At 41.3% G+C, this 20,783-nt stretch overlaps 2 protein-coding genes across 2 annotated transcripts in view; one reads left to right on the top strand and one right to left on the bottom strand.

Moving 5' to 3' along the window:
- Positions 1-17,671, bottom strand: part of LOC118390953 (calpain-5-like) — a 49,966-nt gene extending 32,295 nt beyond the window's left edge. The window contains exons 1-2 of the mRNA XM_035781826.2: positions 17,413-17,671; positions 1,969-2,150 (exon numbers count right to left, since the gene is read on the bottom strand). Coding sequence (XP_035637719.1) covers positions 1,969-2,133 — 165 coding nt within the window. The 5' untranslated portion in view covers positions 2,134-2,150; positions 17,413-17,671. The remainder of the gene's footprint in view (positions 1-1,968; positions 2,151-17,412) is intronic.
- LOC118390955 (glycerophosphodiester phosphodiesterase domain-containing protein 5-like) overlaps positions 1-20,783 on the top strand; it is a 248,573-nt gene that overhangs the window by 146,404 nt on the left and 81,386 nt on the right. The window lies entirely within an intron of this gene.

Here is a 20,783-nt window from a genome sequence, read left to right as displayed (position 1 = left end):
CCCTAGCCCTCCCCATGCTAGCAGATACCCATAGACTGAGAGGTCATTGCGCTAACGCTAGTTAGCGTTTGCTCACGAAACTAACTTCCTTCATACTTGACACCGAGACATAAAAATGGTATCCACGAGTTCCTCTGACTCTTGGGAAGTTCCATCTGACTAATTGCCAAAAATCACGAAGTATCCCTTCAAATACAGATTGTAAACAAACTGAAAAAGTATAAGTTGATGTTTCGGATGTGTACTCTAATAACTCACCTCTTCTCACTAACCGTAAAATTTCAACTGCTTGAAGTATTGGGGAAGACATATTTCAGACCATTAGCATCTTGCCTTAATACCTGAATACTGAAGTAACTCAACTGAAATTGCCTGAAATTGACCCCGGAAAACAAGAAACACAAAGAAGCATCAAAACCATCAAAAGAAAAACAACCACCATAAAAGAGAACAAAAAGAATGAGAAATGTGATGACAAATGTCTTGAATGAGTTCCCACCTATTTTTTTTATTCAACTAGGCAAGTCAGTTAAGAACAAATTCTTATTTACAATGACAGCCTACCACAGCCAAACCCGGTCGACGCTGGGCCAATTGTGCACCGCCATATGGGACTCCCAATCACGGCCGGATGTGATGTAACCTGGATTTGAACCAGGTACTGCAGTGACGCCTATTGTACTGAGATGCAGTGTCTTAGACCACTGCGCCACTCAGGAGCCCTTAGTGCTCAGCAGGTCACATTTACTGAGCACTTGTTGGCTGCTTTTCCTTCACTCTGTGGTCCAACTCATCCCAAACCATCTCAATTGGGTTGAGGTCAGGTGATTGTGAAGGCCAGGTCTGATGCCTCCATCCATGAGGTCTCCATCACACTTCCACAGCCTGGAGGTGTGTTGGGTCATTGTCCTGTTGAAAAACAAATGATAGTGGGACTGAGCGCAAACCAGATGGGATGGTGTATCGCTGCAGAATGCTGTGGTAGCCATGCTGGTTAAGTGTTCTCTGAATTCTAAATAAATCACAGACTGTGTCACTAGCAAAGGACCCCCACACCATCACACCTCCTCCTCCGTGCTTCAAGGTGGGAAATACACATGCGGAGATCATCCGTTTCACTTCTCTGCGCCTCACAAAGACACGGCGGTTAGAACCAAAAAAATCAAAAATTTGGACTCATCAGACGAAAGGACAGATTTCCACCGGTCTATTGCTCATGTTTCTTGGCCCAAGAAAGTCTCTCCTTCTTTTTGGTGTCCTTTAGTAGTGGTTTATTTGCAGCAATTCGACCATGAAAGCCTCATTGACGCAGTCTACTCTGAACAGTTGATGTTGAGATGTGTCTGTTACTTGAACTCTGAAGCATTTATTTGGGCTGCAGCAGAAGTAACTCTGGGTCTTCTTTTCCTGTGGAGGTCCTCATGAGAGCAAATTTCATCATAGCGCTTGGTTTTTGCAACTGCAAAGTTCTAGAAATTTTCCAGATTGACTGACCTTCGTGTCTTAAGGTAATGATGGACTGTTGTTTCTCTTTGTTATTTGAGCTGTTCTTGCCATAATATGGACTTGGTCTTTTAACAAATAGGGCTATCTTCTGTATACCACCCCTACCTTGTCACAACAGAACTTATTGGCTCAAATGCATTAAGAAGGAAAGACATTTCACTAATGAACTTTACCAAGACACACCTGTTAATTGAAATGCATTCCAGGTGACTACCTCATGAAGCTGGTTGAGAGAATGCCACGGATAGATTTATTGATGGGACAAACAAACAAACGGCTTACATTTCGGCATAAATCGCCTTCATCAAAGCCTTGAGTCCTGTCATCAGATCCTTGAATATGTCCCTTTCTAAATAAACCATGAATTAAACATTAAAAAGGACATTTCCTAAAAGAATATATATATTAGTGTAAGAAGTAGTAGTAGTATTAGTGTGTGTGATAGCCAGAAAGCTCCCTCACCTGGGGTCTTTTCCAGTGCACGCGTCCAATCCTGTTGCCCTGGTAGAAGAGGGTGTCGTCCAAGGCGGGGAAGTGTGGGTCTTCAAATAGAAGGCCACTGGCAAGGCATTGCCTCTTCAGGGTGGAGTATTGCTGCCCCTCGAAGGCCTTCACTGACGAGAACATCCTACAGCCTGTACGGACTAGACACAAAAAACAGGGGGCTCTGTTAGTGACGTGAACTGACCTCCTACTAACAAGTCTCTGATATCCTTGAAGATTAGCATGTGTCAGTTTTATAAAATTGTACCTTATTTGGGTAGGCTACACTATTGACAAATACTATTGGACAATCAATTCAGAATTGGGTGTTTCTACCAAATGTCTGTGGTTGGAAAAAGTGTATTCAACTTCCACCATTGCTTTAAGCTCAGAGCAAACTAAAAGTAAAATACAATTTAGCAGTAAACTATACAGTGCATTTGGAAAGTATTCAGACCCTTCACTTTTCCCACATTTTGTTACGTTACAGCTTTATTCTAAAACGGATGTCGTTTTTTCCCTCCTCATCGATCTACACACAACACCCCATAATGACAAAGCAAAAACAGGTTTTTAGAAATACTTCCAAATTAATAAAAAAAATAGAAAGACCTTGTACTTTTGTTGAAGCACCTTTGGCAGCAATTACAGTCTTGAGTGTTCTTGGGTATGAAGCTACAAGCTTGGCACACGTGTATTTGGGGAGTTTATCCCATTCTTCTCTGCAGATCCTCTCAAACTCTGTCAGGTTGAATGGGGAGCGTTGCTGCACAGCTATTTTCAGGTCTCTCCAGAGATGTTCGATCGGGCTCTGGCTGGTAAAGTCAAGGACATTCAGAGACTTGTCCCGAAGCCACGCCTACGTTGTCTTGGATGTGTGCTTAGGGTTGTTGTCAGGTAGGAAAGTGAATCTTCACCCCAGTCTGAGGTCCTGAGTGCTCTGGAGCAGTTTTCATCAAGGATCTCTCTGTACTTTGCTCCATTCATCTTTCCCTCGATCCTGACTAGTCTCCCAGTCCCTGCCTCTGCAAAAACATCCCCACAGCATGATGCTGCCCCCACCATGCTTCACTGTAGGGATGGTGCCAGGTTTCCTCCAGATGTGACCCTTGGCATTCAGGCCAAATAGTTCAGTCTTGGTTTCATCAGACCAGAGAATCTTGTTTTTTGGCAAAGGTGCCTTTTGGCAAAGTCCAAACGGGGTGTCATATGCCTTTTACTGAGGAGTGGCTTCCGTCTGGAAACTCTACCATAAAGGCCTGATTGGTGGAGTACTGCAGAGATGGTTGTCCTTTTGGAAGGTTCTCCCATCCCCACAGAGGAACTCTGGAGCTCTGTCAGAGTGACCATTGGGTACTTGGTCACCTCCCTGACCAAAACCAGAAAAGAGCAGTTAAATTTTAAACCACCTAAAAAGGGAGTGATGCCCACACATTCAACCACAAGGCCCTCACCTACAGAGAGATTAACATAGAGAAGAGTCCCCTCAGCCAGCTGGTTCTTTGTTCACAAACACAAACAGACCCCACAGAGCCCCGGGACAGCAACACAATTAGATCCAACCAAATAAGAAAGCAAAAAGATAACTATTTGACACAATGGAATGAATCAACCAAAACACAGAGAAAATAGGAATGCTATCTGGCCCCAAACAGAGAGTACACAGTGGCAGAAATACCTGACCCAAAATTAAGAAAATCCTTGACTATTGTTGGAAAGTGACAGATTGACTTGAGCAGGTTTTCGTATGTTTATAATTAAATACTGTAAGTAGCCTAGAAGTAGTGATGAACGTTTTATGGGTTAGATGGAATGATCTGTAGTACCAGTCAAAAGTTTAGGCACACCTACTCATTCAAAGGTTTTTCTTTATTTTTTACCATTTTCTACATTTTAGAATAGTGAAGACATCAAAACTATGAAATATCTCATATGGAAACATGTAGTAAACAAAAAAAATGTTAAACAAATCTAAATATATTTTATATTTGAGATTCTTCAAAAGTAGCCACCATTTGCCTTGACGGCAGCTTTGCATATTCTTGGCATTCTCTCAACCAGCTTCATGAGGTAGTCAACTGTAATCCATAACAATTAACAGGTGTGCCTTGTTAAAAGTTAATTTGTGGAATTTCTTTCCTTCTTAATGTGTTTGAGCCAATCAATTGTGATGTGCCAAAGTAGGAGTGGTATACAGAAGATAGCCCTATTTGGTAAAAGACCAAGACCATATTATGGCAAAAACAGCTCAAATAAGCAAAGAGAAACGACAGTCCATCATTACTTTAAGACATGAAGGTCAGTCAATCCGGAAAATTTCAAGAACTTTGAACGTTTCTTCAAGTGCAGTTGCAAAAACCATCAAGCGCTATGATGAAACTGGCTCTCATGAGGACCGCCACAGGAAAGGAAGACCCAGAGTTACCTCTGCTGCAGAAAATAAGTTCATTAGAGTTACCAGTCTCAGAAATTGCAGCCCAAATAAATGCTTCACAGAGTTCAAGTAACAGACACATCTCAACATCAACTGTTCAGAGGAGACTGCGTGAATCAGGCCTTCATGGTCGAATTGCTGCAAAGAAACCACTACTAAAAGGACTCCAATAACAAGAGACTTGCTTGGGTCAAGAAACACGAGCAATCGACATTAGACCGGTGGAAATCTGTCCTTTGGTCTTTGTTAGACGCAGAGTAGGTGAACGGATGATCTCCGTGTGTGTGGTTCCCACCGAGAAGCATGGAGGAGGTGCGATGGTGCTTTGCTGGTGATACTGTCAGTGATTTATTTTAGAATTCAGGGCACACTTAATCAGCATGGCTACCACAGCATTCTGCAGCGATACACCATCCCATCTAGTTTGCGCTTAGTGGGACTATCATTTGTTTTTCAAGCAGGACAATGACCCAACACACATCCAGGCTGTGTAGGGGCTATTTGACCAATAAGAAAAGTGATGGAGTGGTGCATCAGGTGACCTGGCCTCCACAATTCCCCAACCTCAACCAAATGAAGATGGTTTGGGATGAGTTGGACCGCAGAGTGAAGGAAAAGCAGCCAACAAGTGCTCAGCATATGTGGGAACGCCTTCAAGACTGTTGGAAAAGCATTCCGGGTGAAGCTGGTTGAGAGAATGCCAAGAGTGTGCAAAGCTGTCAAGGCAAAGGCTGGCTATTTTGGAGAATCTATAATCTATTTTTATTTGTTAAACACTTTTTTGTTTACTACATGATTCCATATGTGTTCACAGTTTTGATGTCTTCATTATTATTCTACAATGTAGAAAATAATCCAAATAAAGAAAAACCCTGGAATGAGTTGGTGTGTCTAAAGTTTTGACTGGTACTGTATGTCCATAAGGTGTTCGAGCTGATAAATCATATTTTAGTGTCTTATATCTTAATATGGTTTCATCATATTTTCTCAATATGTTTCATATCATTATATTATCTTAGTATGATTAGATGGCTCATTTGTTAAATAGAAATGTGTTTTCCCTGTGTATGAGAAGAGCAATTATATAGTGGACTGACTCCCTAATCTCAAGGTCTCTGCTGACTGATAAGAAGACCGGTGAGGTACGTGAAGGAGTATCAAGATTCCAGACTCAAGCTGGGACGATAACACCATCTGCCCAGGGGGGCAGGTCTGCCTGTGGGCCCCAAGCTGCACTTCTTAACATCCTGCCAAATGGATGACCACATTAGAGATACATATTTCCCACAGATCACACAGACCCACAAAGAATTTGAAGACAAATCAAACATTGATAAACTCAATATCTGTTAGGCGAAATACCGTAGTGTGCAATCACAGCAGCAAGATTTGTGGCTCATTGCCATGAGAAAAGGGCAACCAGTGGAGCAAACAACTTTGTAAATACCACTCATATATAACTGTTTATCTATCTTCCCTTACTATTTGTACTACTACTTGCACATTGCTAACACTGTACATAGCTAATAATATAACACTTTAAAATGTGCATATTGTTTAAACCTTTTTGAGTGCAATATTTACTGTTCAATTTTAATTGTTGTTAAGTGTTCTCACTTTTGTATATTGTTTATTTCACTTGCTTTTGCACATGTTTTTTTATGCCAATAAAGCCCCTTTGAACTGAATTGAGAGAGAGCGAGAGAGAGGGATTGAGCTGTTGAGGGAACAAGCCAATGTCTTTGGAGCCACAAATCGATGAGCTGTTGATGACCTCGCCATACAATGTGACAGGAGACCAAGAACTTAACAAATCTCCATAACCATAGACACCAAGCAGGATGTTTTGTTCTAGGTTAATTTGAAACTTATGATTTTCTACTGGCCTGTGATGACACAAAATGGCTGCCAAATTGCCTACACAGTACACACAGGTCCAACAGGCTTACCTAGAATGAGTTGACTAATCAAAAGGCAAATCTATCAAGGCTGAGGTCAATTCAGGAAGTGATTTTAAATCACTTTAGCAATTTGAAATAAACTTTTGAAATAAATAGCTTCTACTCCTCAGTTCATTGACAACTCATTGAAAGAAGGTGTTTTTTCATATTATTATTTTTTTTTAAAGTTATTTAAGTTAACTTCTTGAATTTACTGTTTCAATTCGAATTGACCCCAGCCCTGATACCTATTAGCTACACAGCTGGTTTCTTTATCTTTTTAAATCAGATTTAATCATACAACAACAAAATCTAAAGGCCATTGGGAAATAAACCAATGGGAAGGATTTTCTGCATGGCAACTAGGTTAAAGAAAACACTGTTCTTTTGCCTGTGGGGAAGAAGACAAGTAATGAGATCTTATGGAGGGCCAGAATGGGAAGAGGAGGTGTGTGTGTGTGTGTGTGTAGTTAGGCTACTTGTCTTTTTAAGCATGTAACATTGTCTCTGTCTGATGTTGACTGTCAGTCTCAAATGTGCCAGGAATACACAAGACAAACTGAATCACAGACAGATCGTTCTCCACAGGAGCATGGCAAGATGGATGGCAGAAGCCTTTAAGAGGCAAACTTCAGACCAAACACACCACACTTCAATAACTGCCAGAAATGAACCAGAAACACAAACCACAAGACCCACGATGAGAAGAATGGAAGTAGAATACAGAAGCACATAGACCAAACAGTATACTTCCCCCTATCCTTTAGGTTTTTAGCCTCAAATTTTGCTCCAAGGTGAAGATTCCCCTAGATACAGACTCAGGATCAGCTTCCTATCTCCCAATTCTAACCATAACCATTAGTGGGGAAAATGCTAAACTTACCTAAGATCAGCATCTAGGGGGCAACTTTACCCTTTTCCTCTAAGCCCAGTCTGACCTGCTGTGACATATTCAAAACAACATTTGGTCTTTCAACATTTTTTTTTCCTGACATGGACATGTAATGCAACAGAAGCACATGAAAGTCAACACTGAATCAAAATGAAATAAAACATTTAATCAAAGGAAATACGTTAAAACAAAATTCTTTACACCTTATGGCATTTTATTTAAAAAAAGGTTATCTTGAAGTAGTCTCCGGCAACATGGGATCACAGAAAATGGAGGAATGCCAAATCAAAATCAAAATGCCAAATCAAAATCACAACACCTAAGCTGCTGGCTGTCAATCAAAGCTCCCAACTTCGAGCTCCGACCGTTAAACCAGTGAATTATTCATGTCCACATTCTGCTTTTCTCCATTTATTAATATGGACTCACAGGGTGCATAATAAATGGCACACTATTTTCTATAGTTCCTATGGGCCCTTGTCAAAAGTAGTACACTTTATAGGGAATCGGGTGCCATTTGGGACACAGCCACAACCTATGGACTTATAGTGCCATATGCTCTCAGAGCTGGGGACCTTTCCAAAAGCCTACCACCTACTAGGAACGGGCCCGTATTTATCAAGCGCTTCCAGAGTAGGAGTGTTGATTTAGGATACGTTTTGGCTTTTAAATCACAGTTAATAAGATCACATGCACAGGGGGAGCCGTATCCTAGAGCAACACTTCTACGTACTCTCTCAAAATCAACTTCGCTTTACAGAGGTGTTTTCATCTGGTACAAATCTACTTCAAATGGAGGCCATCACCACCATTTGAGAGGCTAACTATTCGGTTTGCCCTCAATAGCTGCCATCAATATCCATCACAGATGGATAAATACGACATTTGATATTGTCATAATAAAATAAATAGCCTACCCCTAATATTGACGAAGGCAGCTGATTCAATTCAGACTCACTGATTGCATTTATCAGCTGAATACGTGGGGAAATAAAGAGGTTGCAGTTGGAGCCAAAAAATGACACAGATGGTGCAGACCAGTCTCGATCGAGACTGCAGAGGGAAAACCCCCATGCGGGCACACGCCCACTCTTTTCCATGCAAGACGAGCACAAATGGGTCGATGGCCAGAGCTTGGGGGTGAGGTTTGAGAACATACACGGTCATGTATTTGGTTTAGCAGCAATCAACAGCTAATAGGTCAAACGCTAATATGTAATTGATTGGAGAGAAGTTTCTGAATTTGAATAATAGGTCTACAGGCTAATGATAGGCATAATAAACATGTTACTATTAAAAAATATTAGCATCATTAGCTTTACTTCGTAGCCTATTGTAACAAGTGTGGTTTTACTGGATAGCCTACAAGGTATTGTCAGACACTACCAATGGAGCAGGTCATTAGTGTGCCAACTTCTTCCACTACTATAAAAAACACGTTGACAACTAAAGCAAGCACACATTTTCTTCAGGAAATATTTTCTAGTTCTGTGTGTGAATTACAGGTCTAGTCACCTTATCAAATCTATTATAATCCCCAATACATTTGTATTCACTCTTTAAATGAGACTAAAAAGATGCAAGTTGGGTTAGATCCTGCTATTATGAATCCTTAGATCTTTCTTCTTCTGATCCTATAGAGACTTGTCCCAGTCTCCACACCTGCCTGTCTGTGTTGTGTGACCTCGTCACCTGAAGCATTTACATCAATGAAATGGTTAGTTTACCTTGTCATTGCACAAAAATAATATATTCATCACATCATTTACTTCATCATTAATTAATCAACACGTTTTACATAAATGTCATCATTGGAAATGTCCAGGTGGATGATAGAAAAGCAAGTTATTTTTCTGAAATGAATTACTCATTTTCAATTTATTACATTTTCTAAAAGGTCACCAATGCTCCTCCTCGTGACAATTTGATCAATTATACTTTAATTATTTCATCATGACATTTGCTGTAAAATACAGTGTTCTCAGAAAGTATTCAGACCCCTTGATTTTATTACGTTTCAGCCTTATTCTAAAATTGATTAATCTATACACAACACCCCATAATGACAAAGCATAAACAACTTTTATATATACAAAAATGCAAAAAAATAAAAACTGATATCACATTCACATAACTATTCATGACCCTTTACTCAGTACTTTGTTGAAGCACCTTTGGCAGCGATTACAGCCTTGATTCTTTTTGGGTATGACGCTACAAGCTTGGCACACCTATATTTAGGGAGTTTCTCCCATTCTTCTCTGCAGATCCTCTCAAGCTCTGTCAGGTTAGATGGGGAGCGTCGCTGCACAGCTATTTTCAGGTCTCGGGTTCAAGTCCGGGCTCTGGAAGGGTCACTCAAGGACATTCACAGACTTGTCCCGAAGCCACTCCTGTGCTGTCTTGGCAGCATGCTTAGGGTTATTGTCCTGTTGGAAGGTGAAACTTCGCCCAATCTGAGGTCCAAGCATCTCTCTGTACTTTGCTCCATTCATCTTTGCCTCGATCCTGACTAGTCTCCCAGTCCCTGCCGATGAAGAACATTCCCACGGTATGATGCTGCCACCACCACCACCACGCTTCACCATAGGGATGGTGCCAGACGTGAAGCTTGGCATTCAGGCCAAAGAGTTCAATCTTGGTTTCATCAGACCAGAGAATCTTGTGTCTCATTGTCTTTAGGTGCCCTTTGTCAAACTCCAAGCGGACTGTCATGTGCCTTTTACTGGGGAGTGGCTTCCGTCTGGCCACTATACCATAAAGGCCTGATTGGTGGAGAGCAGCAGAGATGGTTGTCCTTCTGAGAGTGTTCTCCCTTCTCCACAGAGGAACTCTAGAGCTCTGTCAGAGTGACCATCGGGTACTTGGTCACCTCCCTGACCAAGGCCCTTCTCCCCCGATTGCTCAGTTTGGCTGGGCAGCCAGCACTAGGAAGAGTTCTTGGTGGTTCCAAACTTCTTCAATTTAAAAATGATGGAGGCCACTGTGTTCTTGGGGACCTTCAATGCTACAGACATTTTATGGTACTCTTCCCCAGATCTGTGTCTCGACACAATCCTGTCTCGGAACTCTACAGACAATTCCTTCAACCTTATGGCTTTGTTTTTTCTGTGACATGCATGGGCAACTGTGGGACCGTTTATAGACAGTTGTGTGCCTTTCCAAATCATGTCCAATCAATTGAATTTACCGCAGGTGGACTCCAATCAAGTTGTAGAAACATCTCAATGATGATTAATGGAAACAGGATGCACCTGAGCTCAGTCTTGTAGTTCATATACAATTACCATCTACACTGAACAAAAATATAAAACGCAGCATGCAAGAATTTCAAAGAATACAAGGAACTCAGTCAATTTAAATAAATAAATTAGGCCCTTAAATCTATGGACATCACAGGACTGGGAATAGAGATATGCATCTGTTTGTCACACACACAAAAAGTAGGGGCTTGGATGAGAAAACCAGTCAGTAACTGGTGTGACCATTTGCCTCCTGCAGTGCGACAAATCTCCGTCGTATAGAGTTGATCAGGATGTTGATTGTGGCTTGTGGAATGTTGTCCCACTCCCCTTCAATGGCTGTGCAAAGTTGCTGGAAATTGGCAGAAACTGGAACACGTTGTCGTACAAGTCTATGACGAGCATCCCAAACATGCTCAATGGTTGACATGTCTGGTGAGTATGCAGGCCATGGAAGAACTGGGACATTTTCAGCTTCCAGGAAATGCATGCAGATCCTTCCGACATGGAGATGCACATTATCATGCTGAAACATGAGGTGATGGCGAAGGATGAATACCACGACAATGTACCTCAGGATCTCGTCACGGTATCTCTGAGCATTCAAATTGCCATCGATAAAATGCAATTGTGTTCGTTATCCGTACCTTATGCCTGCCCATACCATAACTCCACCATGGGGCACTCTGTTCACAACATTGACATCAGCAAACCGCTGTCTGCAATCTGCCCGGTACAGTTGAAACCAGGATACATCTGTGAAGAGCACACTTCTCCAGCAAGCCAGTGGCCATTGAAGGTTACGACACTCAACTGCAGTCAGGTCAATGATGGATGGATTATCTTGGCAAAGCAGAAATGCTAACTAACAGGGATGTAAACAAATCTGTGCACGTTATTTTGGAGAACTAATGTGCATATGGAACATTTCTGGGATGTTTTATTTCAGCTCATGAAACATTGGACCAACACTTTACATTTGCGTTTATATTTTTGTTCAGTGTAGTTCCAATCCATCTCACTCAGAACAAGCCACATGACAATGAATCAGTGCACAAAATGTGATGATCAACGATTGACGCCATATTTGTTGTCTCAAATCAAATGCATACCAGCAGTTCTGGAGAACTGGTCACCATCTCTAAGTCAGACAGTACCATCCTCTCACCTCTGTGATGACGAGACCTGCTTGGCGAGACTACTATGAGAATGAAATGTCTTTAATAAATATACAGTCAAGTCCATAATTATTGGCACCCTTGATAAAGATGAACAAAAAAGACTGTATAAATGAAATACACATATTATATATTGTATGCTAAAAGAAAATCTGGAAATTATATTATTTTATACTAATACAAATGTTAATTGAAAGACATTTTGTTTAACAAGTAAGGAAAAAAAGTGTGGGGGGGGGTCAAACTTATTGGCACCACTGTATTCAATACTGTATTACCCTCCCCTTGCCAGGATTACGACACAGCCTTTTAATAACATGTTTTATGAAACTGGAATCCAGACCATTCCTCCATACAGAAGACTTCGAGATCCTTGATATCCTTTGTCTGCTCTTATTGACTGCCCTCCCCAATTCAAACCACAGGTTTTCAATGGGGTTAATGTCCGGAGACAGATGGTCATTGTAAAATGTTGATTTTGTGGTCAATTAACAATTTATTTTGATTAGTGCATGGGGTTATTGTCTTGCTGGAAGGTCCACTTGCAACCAGATTTTTGGCTAAAATGTCCAGTGTCTTGGTAAAGTTCATGATGCCATTGAACTTAACAAGGGCTCCAGGAGCAGTGGAAGCAAAATAACATCTAAGATCCATCACCATATTTTACCATAGGTCTGAGATACTTTGTATATGCTTCTGTTGTTTTTATGCCAAACCCACCACTGGCATGTGTAGCTAAAGAGTTTTATTTTCACATCATTTGACCACAAGATCGGTTCCACGTGCCAATGCTGTTTATCTAACTCCAGGTAAGCTATGGTCAGATTACATTAAAATAGATCTCTTAAACCACACACAAAAGTGGTGTGTTTGGGGTGTTAAAAAAATATGCATATTCAGAAAAGTACCTCATACCTACGGTAAAATATGCTTTAAGGGCATCCCAGGTGGCGCAGAGGCCTAAGGCACTGCATCACAGTTCTGAGGCGCCACTACAGCCTTGGGTTTGTTCCCAGGCTGTCACAGCCGGCAGTGACCGGGAGCCCCATAGGGCAGCACACAATTGGTCCAGCGTCGTGGGGGTTTGGCTGGGGGTATTTTATTAGGATCCCCATTAGCTGTTGCAACTCTTCCTGGGGTTCACACAAAACATGAAACATGACATAATACATTAATAGACAGGAACAGCTTAAGGACACATTTTATTAAACGGGTTTGCTGTTCTTGTAATAATGTCTATACAATACTGTACGCTTTCTTGAATTTGTTCTGGATTTGGAGACTGTGAAAAAAAACCCTGGTGGCATGTCTGGTGGGGTGTGTGTAAGTTACTATGCAAACAATTTGGGATATTCAACTCATTAATGGTTCTTATCAAAATAAGTGATGCAGTCATTCTCTCTTCAACTCTCAGCCAAGAGAGACTGGCATGCATAGTATTTATATCAACCCTCCGATTACAATAAAGAGCATAACATGGCACTCTGTTCTGGGCCAGCTGCAGCTTAACTAGGCATTTCCTTGCAGCACTCGACCACAAGATTGCACAATAACCAAGATAAGACAAAACTAGCTTTTTGGAGTGTGGTGTCAAAAAAAGCAGAGAATCTCTTTATTACGGAGAGACCTCTCCCCATATGTACAACCATTGAAACTATATGTTTTGACCATGGCAGTTTATCTAAGGTAGCACCAAGTAGTTTAGTCTCTTGAACTTGTTCAACAGCCACTCCATTCATTACCAGATTCAGCTGAAATCTACAATTTAGGGAATGATTTGTACCAAATACAATGCTCTTAGTTTTAGAGGTGTTCAGGACCAGTTTATTTCTGTCCACCCATTCCAAAACAGACTGCAACTCCTTGTTAAGGGTTTCAGTGACTTCATTAGCTGTGGTTGCTGATGCATATATGGTTGAATCATCAGCATACACGGACACACATGCTTTGTTTAATGCCAGGTCCCCGCAGCAATGTTCCAACATCGAGTGGAAAGCCTTCCCAGAAGAGTGGAGGCTTTTATTGCAGCAAAGAGCGGACCAACTCCATATTAATGGCCATGATTTTGGAATGATGTGTTTGACGAGCAGGTGTCCACATACTTTCGTTCATGTAGTGTATGACATTTCTAGTTCTATAGTCAATATGAATCATCCAGAATTTTGATATTACACTACAGACAACACATTTCCACGTCAGTTTGGAAATCAGTAATCATCTGAAAATAACAAATGTACAAAGTCAGTATACGGTTTGTCATTGCAAGGGTTCATTTAATGAGACTAATAATATGTGTTAATAAATAATATAATAATGCAATTCAGACATTTTGACCAGGGCCCTTAAATGTAGTACAGTAAATATGGGATTTTCATTTGGGACATATGTCTGGTCTTCTGATAGGACACGGACAAAGTGATTGTCTCTAGGATGAGGACTGCCAACATCCTGATTACACCCATGGATCTGGAGGAACAGTACTGTGTACACACACACACACACAGAGAGAGAGAGAGAGACTCCATCTTTCTCTTGGTGGTGTGGTAGTGCAGAGAAAGACAAAGAAGAGAGCGTGAGAGAAAGAGATCATCTTTCTCTTGGTGGTGTGGTAGTGTAGAAAAAGACAAAGAAGAGAGCGTGAGAGAAAGAGATCCTCTTTTTCTTTTTTGGTGTGGTAGTGTAGAGAAAGACAAAGAAGTGAGCGTGAGAGAAAGAGATCCTCTTTCTCTTGGTGGTGTGGTAGTGTAGAGAAAGACAAAGAAGAGAGCGTGAGAGAAAGAGATCCTCTTTCTCTTGGTGGTGTGGTAGTGTAGAGAAAGACAAAGAGAGCGTGAGAGAAAGAGATCCTCTTTCTCTTGGTGGTGTGGTAGTGTAGAGAAAGACAAAGAGAGCGTGAGAGAAAGAGATCCTCTTTCTCTTGGTGGTGTGGTAGTTCAGAAAAAGAATGTGCAAAAGAGAGAGATATGCCTCTCTCCATCTCCCTGTGTGGTAGTGCAGAGAAAAAACTGAAAGAGGGGATACCTGCACTGGTTGGCTGGTGGAGGGGTGCACCACAGGCAGGCAGGGCCTTCCCCCTCTCCCTCACCCCCTCCTGAATGTGTTATGAGGAGGGCTATCCCGGCCAGCAGCATTATGCCATACTTTCTTCCTCTCTGCAGTCTCCTCTAGCAAGCTAGAAGTTGGCCGATCCATGCATCTGACATCAGTGGTGTATTCATGAACCTGAAATGTTCAGGCCCCGGTTTCCCGATAGCGAAGGAACTTAGGCTTACGAGTGTTTTAACAATACATCTGTCCTGCAACGCACAATATTTAAATAGTGTTTCCCAAAACACCACACAGAGAGAACATTTGCTAAGTGCGTGTGTTGAGGAACGCATCGATACCGATTAGATTGATACCGCTAGGATCAAAAGAAAGCTGATTGCAGCGCTGCCTTTCTCCATTCAAATCTTACCTTAACATTAGAACTATTCCACAATAATGGATCAGCTCCTACAGAGATATTATCACCTATGGCTGAAAATATTAAGACCCTATAATAATGCATATGGAACATCATTGCGCACCTGTCAGGCTACACAAAAGTTACAGACAGTAGCCAACTAGAAAAAGAAATGGAATGAACATGAAATTGATTTTAATATTAATATGAAGCCTATACTGTAGGTAAGCTATTTATCTTTAACTGCAGTCATCTCAGCTTTTATTTGGAGCATTCTTTTGTCCTTTAATTGTTTGTTACAATTGCAAAGACATTGGCAACTTTGTATTTGTAGTCAACTTCGTTGTGAAGTTATCGGCGCTCACAGAGAGACAGATAGAATCAATATTTTATGTTTAGTGGTAATGCATATAAAGTGAAGCAGTAGGGAAAAAAACTAATCTAACGACGAACTTAGCTGTTCTACGAGTGGTCTGAGGAAGTCGGTAAATAACAAGTGTTTTCATGTGCAACTTTAGCAAGGATGATTTTGGGAAAGAGCTCTGAGATTCAGCGATGTTCCTATGAAGGTTCTAACGATTAACTTAGCCTTAAAGCTAGGAGGGATCCAGCTTCTGTCAAAATAACGTCAGATAGGATAACTTACGCAGCAGGATAATAACGTAACAGGAGAATTAAGTTAAAGTCAGAAAAGGGATACGGTTAGCAAAATATATATATATATATAATTATGATGTACAATTGGTAAAAGATGGGTCCGTCTAGTTTTGACCTTAAGATGCTTTTGGGAAACCGGGCCCTGAATGTTGCATATAGAAATAGAATGAATAGAGACGACACGATTTCCTATTTCTATCTGACAGACAATCATTTGCGCTCTATACCATTAATTTCCATGGGAACGTTCCGTTTCGTCATCCTCCGTCACTCTCTTAACCTATCAGCCTACATGCATCATAATTTGCTATAACTAATAGCCTGGCCTTTATAGGCCAGATGCATTAGTCATAACAAAAGATGAGTGCATTATGGCAGTGTTTCCCAACCTCGGTGCCTGAGTACCCCCAAGAGCACAATTGTAACCCCAGACAAAAACACCTGATACAACTTGTCAAGGTATGCTTGTCCAGGGCCACAACAAAAATATGTAGCCTACTGTTGGGTGTACTCGATGACTGGAGTTGGGACACTGCATTGGGGGACAAATAGACAAGGCTTCTTACAGGAGAGAGAGAGAGAGCTAGCATCCAGTAGGCTATATTAGTTGTGTCACATGGACCTACATTTAAGAATCACCAAGGGAGTTTGTTGTTATTCAAAATCGGTCAGATTTACATATAGTTTTACAAATGGCTTGCATATGACATAATTTAAGGCAATCAGGCCTATTGTAGACATTTCTTATTTCGCAATGGACTGTTAGTGTTCTGACCTAGATCTATCTGACGATTTGTCTGCCTTTAACAGTAGGCTATTTACTCAAGTCTGTGTAACTGTTGAGGTGAAAGATTGGAGGTTTAGACGGTCGTAACGGTAATAATAAGAGCCTATAATTTGGACACAGCTGCGTCTGGTAGCTATGGGAGACAACTTGTCTAGCTACCTATCCATCCACATCGCTCCGGCCAACTAGCAGTCGATAGAGCTGCTAGTTGGAATTAAATGCAGGGTCGTCGGGCAAGGAGAGGACAGTATCCTCGTGGGTGTTGGTCTTAAAACCAGACAATTATCAACTTGGTCCTCGCATATCAGAAGGAGCAAGTTAGCAATGCATTCTCCTGAAATATCAAAATGATCAAATAAGCACCACTCTACTGCAAGCCCTTCTGGAAGGCATAAATAAGAAAATAGGGTTATAGCAATAGTGGCAAACTGTAGCTAGAAATCAAGGTTGGAGCGGTAGTCTATTGTTTGGTGGGATAATATGTTGTTATTCTGTTGCCAATTGTGGAAAGAGCAGATCCAAGCTAATAACCACATATTGAAAGACTTCCTTCGCGCGTGGTATCCCACAGCAGTGCACGCGACGGGTCAAACAATGCTCCCAACGGACGGCGAGGCATAGGCTAACTCCGTTGGTAATGGATCATGTCTCGTATATGCACCCTGCTTTGAGCACAACACAAGCCCCGACAGCAGCTCGCATGACTAGCCTACTGTATTTTCCTTCCAACTACTGTTCCCGCCTCCCATCACCTCCTCAACCACAGTCACTCGTATTGCACGGATTACAAAAGCGGCATCTGCAGCGAGGTCCCTAATGCAAATGAGGCGGTGTTGTTTTACTGTTACCTGAACAGAGCTCCTCTCCCTTGGGCGACGTGTTCTCTCTGTTCCTCCGGGGATCCAGCGGGTCGGGTATGGCAGTCCCAGCCGGGGCTGCTGTGATTCCTCCTCGGTCCTGCCTGAGCAACGCACCCCCTCCGAACCGCTTGCAATCTCGCTCTCCCCTATGGAAGGCCAAAAGGTTCAAATCGTTTTACCCGGAACATGTCTACACTTTGTCATTATCATGTTTCACTTGCTTTTTAAAAAGTGTCAAAGGTAGATTTTCTTAACTTGTGTCTTTTCCCCACTTGTTCAGTGTGCGTTTACAGGTGATTTGAACGCTCGTAATGATCATTTTTCACTTGCTTTTTTCAAGTGTCAAATGTCATTTTTACACGTGTTCTAAACACCTGTCCAGTGCACATTTACAGGTAGCATTTTTTAATTATTATTCATGGGTGACTAATAAGCCCAAGCAGTAAGCGAGGCCATTATATACGTTATAAAATATTGAAAATGTATAAATAAACTCAGCAAAAAAAAAGAAACGTCCCTTTTTCAGGACCCTGTCTTTCAAAGATAATTCATAAAATCCAAATAACTTCACAGATCTTCATTCTAAAGGGTTTAAACCACTGTTTCCCAACAATTAATGAACATGCACCTGTGGAACTGTCATTAAGACACTAACAGCTTACTGACAGTAGGCAATTAAGGTCACAGTTCTGAAAACTTAGGGTAAAACCCACCGTTGCTGGACCAGACAGGACTGGCACAAAATGCTCTTCACTGACGAATTGCAGTTTTGTCTCACCAGGGGTGATGTTCGGATTCACCTTTATTGTCGAAGGAATGAGCATTACACCGAGGCCTGTACTCTGGAGTGGGATCGATGTGGAGGTGGAGGGTCTGTCATGGTCTGGGGCGGTGTGTCACAGCATCATTGGACTGAGCTTGTTGTCATTGCAGGCATTCTCAACGCTGTGCGTTACAGGGAAGACATCCTCCTTCCTCATGTGGTACTGTGATTTCCTGAAAGGCAGGAATGTCAGTGTTCTGCCATGGCCAGGGAAGAGCCCGGATCTCAATCCCATTGAGCACATCTGGGACCTGTTGGATCGGAGGGTGAGGGCTTGGGCCATTCCCCCCAGAAATGTCCGGGAACTTGCAGGTGCCTTGGTGGAAGAGTGGGGTAACATCTCACAGCAAGAACTGGCAAATCTGGTGCAGTCCATGAGGAGATGCACTGCAGTACTTAATGCAGTACTTAATGACTGTTACTTTTGATTTTGACCCCCCCTTTGTTCAGGGACACATTATTCCATTTCTGTTAGTCACATGTCCGTGGAACTTGTTCAGTTTATGTCTCAGTTGTTGAACCTTGTTATGCTCATACAAATATTTACACATGTTAAGTTTGCTGAAAATAAACGCAGTTGACAGTGAGAAGATGTTTATTTTTTTGCTGAGTTTATTAAAAAGAAATCACTATATTGGGGAAAATAGTAGTGTGTACACTTTGTCACTGGTGTAAAATTCCAAATGCTCTTTGACGTACAAAACTGTGTATGCGACCAATACACTTTTATTTTATTTTATCACTATTTGAAGCCCTCATTGCCACAACAATTGAAGTGTAATTTAAATTTAGAACTGACATAAAATTCATTTTTTATATGCAGTCAGCCACCTTGCATACATCATTCACAAATGTAAAAAAAAAGTAATAGTAATTTAAAACATCCCAATCCCAATCCAGGAAAGGAAACAAACAATAGGAAAGGAAATGAGGAAAGGAAGCTAGGAAAAGTAGTAGTAGAGGAAAGGGAGTTAAGAACAAAATGGAATTGAACAGCATCGGCAGTAAACGGTTTCTGTTACAAAACGTTTTGTGACAGACTAAACGTTTTGCAATAGATTTTGTGTAATGATTACACCCCTGATTGTACCCCTCGATTTCCTGGGGCATTTTCAGTAGGCAAATGTTGCCAATAGAAATGTTAGAAATAGAGCTGACATGATTTGTTATTCTACAGTCAGTGAGGCTTGTTTGTTCCACACAATACAAGGTAAGGAAAATGGATTTCAAGACAAAGCAATTCATAATGACAGACTATTGCTGAATCTCATACAGAATATGGTCGTGACTGGATACCACAGTTTCACTCGAAAAGTTTGTGTGAACAGCCCATTTGTGTTTCCCAGTTGAGGCTGCTTCCCAACTTCAGACATACTGCATGGTGACTATTCGTGCATTTCCCTGTGAAAAAAAGCAACATAGAAAACAGAGGAAAGTTTAGAATAATTCCTGTTTTTCAGTAGTAGTTGATGTTAATTGCGTAATGTAAAACAAATCATTCTTCATACATTACATTCATACTTGAATGTCCCTGCAGATTTTTCTATACACTCGACCCTGGCCAGTATTTATCTTCATTTTATATTACTGAATGGCATGTTAGTGGGAAGACAAATAAGCCATATTAAACAACTGTGTGTGTGGCACCATTGGTCGAGCTTAAGGCTGCAGGGAAAACTCACTGCTGGACTATGCTGACCACTGTCTCCCTTCCCATTTACCAGAATTGTGCTTTTGTGCTTACATTTTTTCTTCTTCTAAAAAACACATTGTAGCACTCTGGTGCACTGCAAAACATTACCCATTCTGTATCTTACACACTGTCAAATGCAACTGAGTGTGTTGAATGGTTGGTGTTCATACAAGGACATGTATACAACTGGACATGACCATCTCAATGACCAGATAGCCGTCTTGGCCCCATACATAGGCTTACGGTATGTGTCCTCCAGATTGAAGGCCTGTCTAAGAGTAGAGCAATGCAACTAGTGAAGTACTGCTCTGTTTTAGCTGTTATGGGCAGCCTAGCTGTGTAGAGAAAAGTGATTTAATGTAATGTAATTTATGATTTCAAATAAAGTACCGGCATATAATGTAATCTTCAATCAAATGTTTGTATGTGTGTGTGGTTTAAGTGAGGGATCAACAGCGTGGCCACTTTGGTTGGGTTGTATTGCAGAAATTTCACAATGAAAGCAGTGTGTGTTCTCTCCGATACAGTATGGCAGAGGTTGGCAATCCTGGTCCTGGAGTGCTGCAGGCACCTTGTTTTTGATTTAAATGACCTTGAATTAAGTCAATAACTGAATTGATCAATTAGCTCAGTAGCTCATGGTTTGGGGTACAAAAATGGGGATAGAGGAAAGAGAAAGAAGGTTTAGGGGAAAGACTGGCGAGCAGAGGCAAGTAGGCCAAACCATTTATACAAAGAGATAATAATGTATGGCATGTTGTGATGCCTTGAGAAAGCGTCGATCTTCCTTTTACACTCAACAATGTCTATGTGTTTATGCATATAAATGAAAGGCTTGTTGAG

The sequence above is a fragment of the Oncorhynchus keta genome, chromosome 12, assembly GCF_023373465.1.
Source record: "Oncorhynchus keta strain PuntledgeMale-10-30-2019 chromosome 12, Oket_V2, whole genome shotgun sequence".
Taxonomy (NCBI): Eukaryota; Metazoa; Chordata; class Actinopteri; order Salmoniformes; family Salmonidae; genus Oncorhynchus; species Oncorhynchus keta.
The sequence above is the reverse complement of the archived record's forward strand: the minus strand, read 5'-3'. Positions and strand labels throughout refer to the sequence as shown.